The sequence below is a fragment of the Gymnogyps californianus genome, chromosome 10 (genome assembly GCF_018139145.2).
Source record: "Gymnogyps californianus isolate 813 chromosome 10, ASM1813914v2, whole genome shotgun sequence".
NCBI lineage: Eukaryota > Metazoa > Chordata > Aves > Accipitriformes > Cathartidae > Gymnogyps > Gymnogyps californianus.
Window position 1 is genome coordinate 9,870,409 of NC_059480.1, and position 12,305 is coordinate 9,882,713.

The 12,305-nt window shown below is 48.0% G+C and overlaps 1 protein-coding gene across 1 annotated transcript; it reads right to left on the bottom strand.

Moving 5' to 3' along the window:
• Positions 1–1,610: 1,610 nt before the first annotated feature.
• CCDC195 (coiled-coil domain containing 195) lies at positions 1,611–6,618 on the bottom strand. The gene is made up of 3 exons (XM_050902640.1): positions 6,354–6,618; positions 4,871–4,934; positions 1,611–1,743 (listed from the first exon to the last, which is right to left on the bottom strand). Exons 1-3 carry the CDS (start codon positions 6,616–6,618, stop codon positions 1,611–1,613), a joined length of 462 nt encoding a protein of 153 aa, XP_050758597.1.
• Between the last annotated feature and the right edge of the window lie 5,687 nt (positions 6,619–12,305).

Consider the following 12,305-nt stretch of genomic DNA (forward strand, 5'->3'; position numbering starts at 1 on the left):
GAAAACTTAAAAGTTGAGACTTTTGAAAGCTGTCTAAAGCATATAGATTCCTAAATCCCATTAAATCTGGTGTGCAAACACGAATTGTCAAAAGCTTGGGTACCTTAAAGGTCTAAGGGCCAGATTTTCAAAGACGTTTGTTGTTACTTTGCTAAGTGAAATCAACTGGATTTAGGTACTTAACACATATGCAGTGCCTAGTTTCTCACAATGAAGCTTTCTTTAAAACATTTAAAAAGCACTTCCCTGTAAATGCCTTCTAAAATGAGCTGTTCAGTAAACTTTTCAAACTGTAAGCTCATTTGCTGGAAGTCATTGATTCATTACTTCTGACATTACAATGCAACTCTGTATGGACCCAAGCTGAACATAAAAATCCACAAATAAAATAGCAGTGAAATTGAAATTATTACTTCATTGGTGAGAATATATTAAAAATGTACTTGAATATACAAAACATGGTGAATTTCAAAATGAAAAAAGGAGCACAGAAGTTTATACAAGTATACAACATCACAGAAAATCCAGAAGGGATTTTTTTTCCACCAGGTCTCTGCTTTCACTTTTGAAAGCTCAAGAGTTTAAGAGTAGACAATGAGATGAAAATCTTCCTTAAAGTTATCGGTATACACATCTACTGTTCATGCATTCTCTGTACAATATTCAATCATCAGTGCTGCTTGTACGGAAAGAAATAGCAATGTGCAGTATTTTGGTTCCATAAATACTTGCAATCAAAATAAACATGTGGGACACTATCTTTGCTCATACGACTAGAACTAACAAGCACTCCTCATTTTTTACAAACTGTTTGTAGTTCTCTCTCACATTTATTTTGCACCTGTTTGCTGAGTTTCTGCTAATGATTTTTGATCTGAGCCATGCTGAGAAGCCATTCCTGGAAAATTCTGATATTCACAATTCTTCCTATTTTGACTTAGCGTACAGCCTTTAGTCTCTGGCTGGATGAACACACCAAGTCAGAAACAGATTTGAGGTCACATTTTCACACTGATTGGTACTTACTCTCCCCTGCGCTCCCTTAGAGGTGAACCCCAAATGGCCATAAACAGTCATTGCCAAGCTTTGCAGAAATTCGGAGTAGTGTTAACTGACTCTGTAACGCCTTCTTAACTTTGCTGTATTAGTACTGTGAAGTTTTAAAGTTTTACATACAGAGAAAACCTCACAGGCACAAAATAATAGCTCTTACTTTGTCATTTGCATCATATACCTTTCTAGCAAGGGAATCAGCAAACACAAGCAGTGACATGGTTTCCGCTTCTTGTGACAAACACATCAAAACCAGCTTCAACACCCTGTTTACAGCAGTCCTAAGGTAAGGGATTCTGGAGACATGTTGTGCAGAAGCTACTTTGTGGAGGTACCTTTGCTATCATGTGGCTTCATCACGGTGTATGGGCTTCCAGCCGGCTTTGTCGTGGCTTCCATTTCCATGCTAAACATTAGGCCAGTGACCCGAAACACAGGCTGGGTGATTCTCCGCAGGCATCCTGCCAAAGCGTTTTGCAGGAAAGGAACCTGACACACAGCTATCATTTAAGGCCAATTTATCTCGAGAATCAATGAGCCTTTAAAAATTTACCAGCTCACATATCCTTTTCAGCGATGGTGGTTAACTGTTTTGTGCTCTGATTTTGTGGGCTTTTGAGGGAACCTTGCTTTTCAGCATATGATGACATATCCATTGGTAAGAGGAAACTAACGGCCTTTACTTTACCCCTAGAGAAAAATGAGAAAGCATTATGAGGATTACAAATGTATAAAACGTGCAAAGAAAGTAAAAAGGCAAGCAAAAGGTAAATGCTTTCAGCACTTGCAGGCTGCATGGAGGCAGGATTTCATGCCCTGCTGGGACAGGGTTCACATGGTCTTCCTAAGGGACCAAGCATAGTGTTGTTGTCTGCCTGTCTGTCCGTCTGCTGGAAGCATCTGCCTTTTTCCATCAAGCCTCACACCTCTCTGTCGGCACCCGATGCGTATGTACAAAGCTACGCGCGTACAGAACCCTGAGGGTGTACGTGGACCCAGGGGTCCTTCAGTGGCTTTATGTTTATATGCATCAGTAGCCAGCTACTGCAAGTAGGTGTGAGAACAGTGGTTTCCAAGCGGTGAGTGTGCACATGGTAAATTATGCCGGCTGTGAAAGCAGAGGGAGAAACATGCTCCTTTATGTGTCCCAAAACTGGTTGGTTTGGCAAGTAAATAGATTGGGTTTTGCAGAGCTTTGGTTTTTGTTCTGACTGTCCTCTGCGATTGCTGTCAGCTCACTCAGGCCCTTGAGGAGCACGAGAAAGGAAAATCATGAAACTAGGAAAGTATTTATTGATGGTTACTGGGGGGTGTCCTTCATGGCAGAGGACCTCCACGATTTCCTTGCCCCTTCTCACCTGCCAATTAGACCTGTCCCACTGGAAGGTGAAACCATCAAACCTGAACACCCCAATGGTGAGATTTGTACCAAACAGGCCTTGTTCCTTTTGTAATTTTACTATAATTGCCCTGAAAACAGGTCTCAGCCTCTCTTATCCTGCCTAATGTATTAAAATATTTAGTCTTTTTTTTATTTACCAAAAAAAGTGGGAATCACATGGTATAAATAACGCTTTAGCATATATGAATGGAAATGTTGTAGGCATGCAAATTAGTGATGATTTGTTAGCAGTGCTGTTATTTTATTACTTGGATACAACTGCACTCTAGAAAATCCAAGGTGATACTTCTACAGAGTTAATTTTAAAGCAAAAATATTCAGTATCACATATAGGATTATAGCTTTGGAGCAAAATGTGAGAAAACTACAATAAACAAAGAATAGGAAAACCTGACACGGACCAGCATGCTGGGAAGCAAAAATGTCATCACTGTAAAAAATTAAGCTTAATTAGCTTGCTGAACTCATTGCCACAAATTATCCTACTAGTTAAAAGCTTACTAAGATTGCTGTCTGTGTTAGACCTTTGTCTATATAATGGAAACATCCACCATTATGACCAGAAAATATATTAAACTTTTTTTGCTATAAGAAACACAAAGCTTCATGCTTCAGGATATCACCCAGTCTACTGGGGGGGTTAGGTAAAAAGCTCTTTCCATAGCCATTTTTTCCCCTAAAGCGGCCAACACTGAGTGGACATGAGTGACGGTGCCACACTCACTGCTGTTCAGAGCTGACAAGGCAACTGTAAAGATAGCGATAAAATAATCAGCATCGTTCCTTTGGCCGCTGGGTAACCAGTGCTTTTAAACCTGTAGGTCCCACGGCATTAGTTGTAATAGATCTACGTTGCTATTTTGATTGCTTTGAAAGCTCTCTTTCCCCTTATGAGAAAGCAGCAGCATTTGCCGTTGCCGTTCCTGCTTCTGCACGCTGACCCTGTGTTTCCTAACACACACGCTTTCCGCGTGAGCTGGCTTCAGGGCAAACCTCTCAGAAGCGTTTATGTGCACTGAGAGTCTTAAGTTTCCCTGAACCCAGTGGAGCATATGCTGAAATCCAGAGTTACAGAGTCAGGGTGCTTTTGAAAACGATACGAGTTCCCTGCCAGGGACTAAATTTAGGTGTTCAAATGCTGTAAAACATCTGACCCTCAAATGTCCTTACAAGAAAACCTAGGTGCCTATGAAAACTTGACCTTTGTGTCCCCTCCAGCCTCCCAGTGAGGAGCTGGGTTCCTACGCGGGTTTGCACGGGGAGTGCGAGGGGCTGTGCACTGGTCTGCTCTGAGGACGCGTTACTGTGTGAAGGTGGTACAGAATAAAAGCTGACACGCCATGCCATGCGGACAGGTACGTCAATGCAGGCGACACAACCCACTACAGCCGTGCAGCCCCCGAGCAGAGGCCGCTGGAGTCCTGCCCCAGGACATGCGTGGGCAGGCAGACTTCTCCCTGTTCAAACACACACGCGTTGAGGCCATTTGGACTCTTTTTCTTTCGAGCACGGCACGATCAGCACTAAAACCAGCAATCTACATGGATTCCCAGGGTGTATGTATCAGCACCAGGAGGTGACCGGTGCTATGGTATATCACAGTCTCATTACTGGCGCTTCTACCTTTGATTGTTGCCCTGTGTTAGACAGCTTCTCATCAATGAGCAGAGACACTCAGGGCTTGTCCAGCAGCCATTTCACTTAATTCAGAAGCCGTCCTGAAAATATTTTTCTCAAGGCTGAAAGCATTAACTTGTAACGCTTCAATTACAGGGGAAATATGATACAGTACATCTAAATCCATAAGCCATATTAATCACACTTTCAAAAGCATAGTTCAGAGTTCCTTGATATCTCCATGCTTTGCGTTCAAAGTTTAAAAATCCCTTTCAAGCTTAGCTCGTCAGAACAACACATCAATCTGCAAAACTCTGCCTGGCTTTAACGGAGAGAAGATTTCAATCCCCTTCCCTCTCCCCTCAGCCTCTCCTTTCTACAGTAAATTTAAACTGCTAACACTGGCAATCTTCATGCCTTGCAAGGAGGAGCAGGACAACTTACCCAAAAGAGGTCTCCTGTCTGCTCAATGCCCGTATAAATGCGAACAAAGATTTTGCTGATAACGAACTAAAACCCAAAGCAACGTCCATATATGTTATTAGGTGAAACCTGCAACCAGCCCAGGCAGGCGATGCTGTGAAGGCAAACTGAACCTACCTGCACTTATAGACATGCTCCTGAAACAGCTTCATTTTGCTGGAATGACTGTAGGAGAGACAGTTGGCCGGTGTTTTTTCAAGCCCTTTCTCCTCTCCACTGGTGAGCTGTGCTGCAGCAGGAGGGGCTGCTGGCTGGGCACTGCCGGGCGCGTCCGGGAGCCCATTGCTCGGAGGCCTCTTGCCAGCCCGGCGAGACCTCGCGCTGGAAGGAGCGGGCGCTGGTGAAGCGGCGGAGTAGCGCCGCACGGTCATGGTGGTATCTGAGCAGCAGAGACAAAAGCAGAGCTAGGAACAATAATAATAATAATAATAATGAGAATTCAGATATCCTCAATGTATTTTTAATCACTTTCTTTTGGCTCAAAAACGTTTTGTACATGGGGAGGTCGAAAGGCAGAGAAGACCAAACGCCAAACAGCCCCTTTGGATCCTACCCTTTCCCCTAGAAGGCAGCTGGAGAGGAGAAGCCACAAGGTTGGAAAGCACTTCGCACATCTTTCACGCTCGCCGAAAGACCAGTCAGCTATTCCCAAGCTGATGACATCCTTAACCACCAGCAGCCCCAGTTTAAGAGGTTCTCAGGTTAGTAACCTGACCACTGGGCTCAGTGGGCTTGGCAGTAGGCGTTATTCGATTGCGGCACTCATCTAGTTTCACATAAATCTACTGGTACTGTTCAGCCTTCCGTCTCATTCATTTTCATAGACTTGTCTCTGTCAAAACTTGTGGGGGCATTTCTCCATGGCCCGGACCTCTCCAGGAGCTGGTTCAGAGCTGAGGCTAGGTCAGCCACCAGACCTGTGGAGCACGTGGACTGTAATGGCAGCTGCAACTCATAACACACACCATACTAATGCCGAGAAGTTTGTTAGTGAAGCAATTTTCCAGCCGACTGGACGTGACAGACACCAGACAAGGAGGCGACAGGCCTCAAGCACGTACGATACCCAACAGCCTGACCCTGCCAATAACCACATCCAGTTCTAGATAACTACGTCTCACCAAACAACATCTTGCTCTATTTCCTGCTTCATTAAATCCTCCAGAAGTCCCAACCAGAATTCTATAACTGAGGACTGTTTCCATTTTTCTCCTCTGATAAAACTGTGAAGAGAGTATATTCCTATATATTGGCGCCTCTCTCCCTCAGCCAAAACTAACTGCATTATCTGCGAAAAGAAACTGCACATCTGGCGTGATGTATGCAACCCATCACTGTTTGTTACTATTTGTAGAGTTTTTCTCATCTTTTACTAAGGCAAGAGAGGTTACGGCATGATTACAACTGTTGGTCCTTTTCTGTCTGGAACAGACAGGTGACAAGCATGGGCAAGATAGTCCGTGCCCATGAAAACTCAAAGCAGTAAGTCAAATTCTGCTTAAACAAAGACAAACTGAACTCTTTGAGTTGAACTTTTTGCTTGAGCAGCAGCAAAATACTCCGTTAACCTCAGCTTGGGGGATGCAGGTACCCTCCTAAAAAGATCACAGAGTGAGACACCCAGTTAAGGTGGTTTTGGGTATGGGCTCTGAAGGAGGCCAGAGCACTTCCATCACGTTAACTAGACAGAGAGCTAGTGGCTCATCTCCCATTCCCTGCAGACACATAACAGCCAGGCTGAGAGATCCTGCACAGGCAGCACACATAGGTGCCATGGACAGCCCTAGCTCTTCGGTACCTGTCTGCTCCTTTGGTGCCGGAGCAGGACTGGCCACGATGCTTCCATGCAGGGATGCTGGAGAGCCAGCTGGTCCTTCCCCGTCATTGGCGAGGCTCCTCACGTCGCCGTTCCCGCCTCCTCTTGCTGCCTCTCTCTCCGGTGGCACAGCTCTCTGCCCGCAGACCTGCAGCTCTCCTCTCAGGGCCCTGTTTTCCCTTTCCAGCTTGTTGATTTGGGAACGCATCTTGCGGATGACCTGGAGGAGGTGCGCGTTTCCCTCCATGGTCCCACACCCTGCAGCGAGGCCCCCCGCTCCCCTAGCAAAGTGCCTGCCCTGCAGAGAAGCTCCTAAGCCGGCGGCGGGTGGACCCTGCCCTTAAAAGTCTCCGGACGATAGGAGTCCCTCCCTGCACACAGGGCTCGGGCCAGCTCCCACCACCAGGAGGGCTGGACTGAGTTGTCAAGTTACTAAGAGAGGGCCCATGATTTATTCATTCAGGGTCTCATTTTTCAGAGCAGAGCTGGCCTCTTACACGCTGCACAAATCACTGTGAACACAATATCGCTGTATCATCGGAAAACCCTCCCGCCCCCTCGCTTGCCTCGGGCTTTGGTTTTCTCCAAAAGGACCGAGGAGGACAGAGCCCATTTCCTTTGGTTTACCCAAAAAGGCCAGCGATCGCATCTGTGGCACAGAGGGAGGGGTCGCCCTTTGCTGGGCAGCAATTCATCTCTCCCTTAACGCTGGGTGAATTACTCATTTTTGCTCTGCGCATCTGGAAAAGAATCAGCAATTTCTCAAAGGAAAATTAAATTTCCAAATGAAAGCTGATACGGTGCCAGACCCCCGCTATTAATGAAGTACGCCAACAGCTGTGATGGATGAGCAGGTAAACTAAAGCTGTCCCGAAAGCCCGCAGCAGAGCCCGCTGCCCCTTCCCAGGCACCCAGGGAGGCTTGCTGGAGTGGAGCGCCTGCACCAGCATCCTGGCAGCATAAGGAGAGACAGACTGGGCATGAATCTTGCATTAGGAAGGGAAACACAATCCTCTGTGCTGCTCTCATCACCTAGTCCCTAAAGCGATCCTTCTGCTGGAAGTAAAATGCAAAAACCCATGGAACATCCTTCCCACCCACCCCCACTTACTTCAAAATACAAAACTGAGAATGCCAGAAAGCCAGTAGGAAAATAATTTAACACACCTTTTGCTTTGAGACCATTCACTTTCCAGTAGCTCAACAGTGACTCAGGAATAGCTGAGAAAAAAAGACCTTTCGGCTGTGTGCACTTCCCTGCTTTGCTGCTGGAGGCTGGGGGAAGAAAGCAAAGCTGGTGTGAGATGCTCGAAACAAGAGACGGCTCAGTTTTGTTTTTTCCAGGGGGTGTCAGAGGAGGGCTATCGTGAGGAAGCCATCGGGTCTGCCAGGAGGCACTGCCGCCCAGTAGCTACCAGGAAGTTGGGCAGAAACTGCTGGAATTGAGAGAAAAACAGGGATGCAGGCGAGGAGCTTTGCCCTTGGGCATGTTCCCATGTGGGCGGTGCTGCCTTCTCGGGAGCAGCATCCTCAAAAAGCGCTTCATAAGGACGAAGCGGTTCCTGTAGTTCGCACTGTGCTCGCTCTCCCCTCTGGCCTACAGCAACACGCCGTGCCTAGCCAGGGCAGGTAGAACTCGCTGTAAGACCTGCAGGAATACGCAGCTATGCTGATTCTTCCAGTGACACAGGCACAAGGCTGGGGACTGGGAGCCACCGGGAGCCACAGGCAGCCCTGCTGTCACCTCCCTGAAACCCCTCCAGAGGCCTCTGCGCAATTCGGGCTGCATGCAGAGAGGTAAAATGAATTCGAGTTTTCAGGCTGCAAACAAACCAACAGCATCCACGATCTCTCATGAAATCACAGTGCAAGTGGAAGAGCACATCAGGCCCTGCTGTGTTTCCCCTGCCTGCTGCAGGGCTGGCGGCAGTCTGGGTTTGACGTGCTGGCAAAGCTCCTGGTGGGTCGCGGCTGTCCCCTCTCCAGCCCATTCAGATTGCATCAAGAAGCATCAGCTTATGCTGAGTTTTTTCCTCCCCTCCAGAGACGTGCATGTTGCTGAGGGCACAATAACATACAAATGGGAAGGAGTCGGCAAAGCTGGGCTCAGAAATGGGCTTGGACCCAGGCTTCAATAACAGTGCAGGTGGCCCCGTGCTGGGGACAATGTGTGGTGAGCAAAACTGCTGGAACCAAAATACAAATCCTCTCCGTTTTGGAGTCATCCAAGGACTTAAAACATAGCAGCAACCCTCCAGTGTTGGTTTCAAATTTATGTTTCTGTTACACCAGCAAGTGGATCAGGTACTGGAGCAGCGACAGCACTTACGTGTAATTATAATATCACTGCTGATCCTGCAGCTGGCAGGTTCAGATAGGCAGGGGACGCTTGCCAGCTCAGCAATTAGCTTGCTGCGGCTGCAACTGAAGACATCTGCTCCTCTGATCCCATGCCCGCTGCTCCACTGGAACCAGACCGGAGCAGGCACAGGCCTTTTGTTGTACCAGAGACTTCTGAGGAAACGACGTTTGTCTTGTAACCTTGTAGTGCTGCTCCTGCTGTGATTCCTGCCCAGCGATTGACGGGCAGGGGGGCAGATGAGTCAGGAGTTCTGGACGATGAAAACCTGGCAAAAATAAATTTGCTGCTGGGCTGGTCAGCACGTTCCTTGTAAGCAGACAGAGCTCCATCCACGCAACCTTGGATTTGTAAATTCGGTGGGGTGCAAGATATGTGCCTGTGCTGCTGGACCCGTGGGGCCGCCAGCCCGGGGCAGGGCTGGGCAGCTCCCGGGTGCTGCTGCTCCCCGTGCCACGGGTGGGAAACACGCTCGGTGCCTCTTAGCCGTGGCACACCCACAGGCTGCAGATTTTGGCTGGCCGTATGTACAATGTACCTTCCTACACCTATAGCTGTGTGGTTCTCGATGTGAAACACTTCAACTTAAAGTCATTTAACAGAAAGGACAAAGTTTCTCACAGCTGAGCTGCTTTGGCAAGTTGTGCTTCGTAGGACATGGACCTGGGTAAAATTGTATTCACCTTCAGTCATATCCAAACCTCTTCACTAGGAAGAATAACCAAACACAGAGGTGGAGTTTCTGGCAGCTGCTGGGCTCGAGCAGCCCCACAGCAATACCCGTATGTGACTGCCGGAGCGTGTGCTGTTTCAGTGGAGTGTACGAACTGCATACCAAGTAGCGTTGCAACAGAAAACCTGTGAACAAAACGCAGAAGCCTTGCAGAGCAGCTTCATCCAAAACCGGGAGGAGCTCAGCTCTTTATTCTGCCACTACTTGATATTCTGCAGCTCCCTGCCCCTGCCCAGCACGGCGACATGGGATACTTGCGCATGTATGTGGCTGCTGCAGGGGATCCCTGGGGAAGGGGCTACGCCGTGAGCGGAGCAGGTAGATTGTGAAATGTGCCATCAGCAGAAAATGGCACCTGCACAGCTACCACCGTTGCTGAACAGTTTTTCTAGCCGTCTTGCTTGCCAAATCTGCTCTCTTGCTGCCCTGAAGGTTAGAGAGATAAAAAACAAAAAAGGACTCATTGCTACTCCAGTAAAATGAAATTACTTTTTTTTTTGCAAATCACAATATTTTGTCCTTGAAAATATACCAGCAGTAAGTGCGTGGATATTTTCTACAACACGCTGCAGCTGGAGGTGTGTCATGCTTCCCAGTGGCACAAGAGCCCCTGTGCAAAAAGACGGAGTCACCCTTCTCCAGGGCTAAGCCCAACGGGCAGAGCACAAGTACCGGGCTTCAGCTTCCCGTAAATGTGCACAAAAGCAGTGCTGTAACATCCACACCCTGCACTAGCACGGCAGGGACTGCTGCCCCGCGCTGAGGCTTCCCCTTCCCACCACACATGCTGGACAGAGCGTGGCTGGGCTGCCACAGGTTTCAGTTTTCAGGAGGAGGAGATGGAGGCAGAGGACCAAGACTGAATGTGGCTGGAGGTGGAAAGTCTCTATTACCACTTAGCAATAAACAAACACCCTTCCTTTTTGCCTGGCATCGTACTCCTCCGAACCCATAGACTTCCATCCCCATGACGCTCTGCTCCCCCTCTGATGCATCTGCTAGCTGCCGCACCTTCACCCCCGCCAGCCACGAGGCACCACATCACACCGGTGCCCTGGCACCTTGGCTGAGGACCAGCAATGCTGCATTGCATCTCCAGCCTCACTGGGATGGGCTGGAGGAGAAGCACAGCAGCCTGCCCCCCCCCAATGTGTAACTCACAGGAAAACCTGGGGAAGAGAGCAGCTCACAGCTCCACCATCCCTGCACCAAGCCTGAAGCCCAGATCTCCGTCAGCACGGCAGTCTCCAGGGAAGGTTTGCTGTTAGCAGCCACGAATGTCAGCAACGCTGGATTTATTTATCCTATAAAAAATGACCAAGCAAAAGCGTAACAGCAGCACTAGTCAGGGCCAATACCAAATTCTTCCTATTGCCACTGTGCAAGAACATCACTGCGCCCTGAGTCCTTGCTTGATATCTGACTTTGACTTATGTTTTATGCTTCATTATGGTGCAAAAGAGCCTAATTCTCTTCTGAATCTGTCTGTACAACTTAAGGAGGTAAAAAAAGAATATTTCAGTGGATTTAAAAATGAATAAAGAAGAAATGTTTTTTAGTGTGTTTATTCTGTTTTGCTGACACACACTGTTTGATCATTTTGCTCCTGTACATCTGAAGAGATTGAATAGATTTAATGTCAAAATTTGATCCCATATTGGCCGCCTTGTTTAATTCTCAGTGGCTGCCCCATTTTAATCAAGCGGTAAATTTATATTTTTCCCTGTTTTCCATTTTTATTTCTCCGCTTCCACTCTTCTCAAAGTTTAGACTTTTAGACCTTTAGACATGTAAGTTATCCCTATGCTTTACTTGGCCAGTCCTACCGCTTGAGGCTCAGCAGAAAGTTTGACATTGATGCTCTACTCGAATGTGTTTTCTTCCAAGCACTTGAATAACAGCTTGAATGTGGTGGGACATGCAACACAGCCTGCAAGGCCCTTGCTCACCCGAGCCCGGCATGCTGGCAGCCGCCGTAGCTGGCATCAGTGTCCCCACAGGTGCTGCTCTGCCAGGCCAGGTCGCATCTTGCTTTGAACAAATTTCATCTGCAAATGCTCTGCAACGCAGAGAAATGCATCCTTCTTGTAATGGAAGGATTTGACAGAGAAGATTTTGGGGCACAAATTGAAAATGTTCTAATAATTGGACAAAACAGCTCAGCCTCTAAAGTTTGCTGATCACATCTGTGTTTAATACAATTTCCTAACATGCCCTGGCCATGCTCTCCCTGGGGAGAGCGCTGCTCTCAGCCCCATCTCCCCAGCCTGCGTGCCCCCACCCGAGAGGTACGTCCCCGTAGGGCCACCGCTCCTTCCTCGGGCCAGCCTGGACTCCTTGCCAGAGCTGAGCTTCCATGGCAAAGGCAGGTACAGGAGCTTGTACCAATTTCTACAGCAGTGCCTCAGATCTTCATCGCAGCAATCAGCTAATTATTCACTGGCTAAATTCGTTGCGGGGCTGTTTGGAGTGCCCCCAGTTTTAGTCATGGGAATATCTGCCCCTCCTCCGAGCCGGCATCACTCTGCAGCTGAACAGAGGAACCCGGAGGCCCATTTTGGTACATTCCCACAACTACAAATGTTGAAAAATTTCCGTATTTATTTTGAAAAGTGTGAATTTTGGCTCCAAGCTATTGCTCAGTTGAATTCTGCTATTCCTAAGCCCCTTCTGAAGGACAAGGGCGAGTTATGCCGGTGCTGGGGCACCTGTGTGAGTGGGCTGCCAGTGCTACCATGCCAGCGGGCAGGTGACTGCCCTCCCCGCTTCCAGATGTCCCCCAGAACTGGAGCCCACTCGCACTGTGAAGAAAACCCTTTTCTCGCCCATGCAAAAGGGCCAA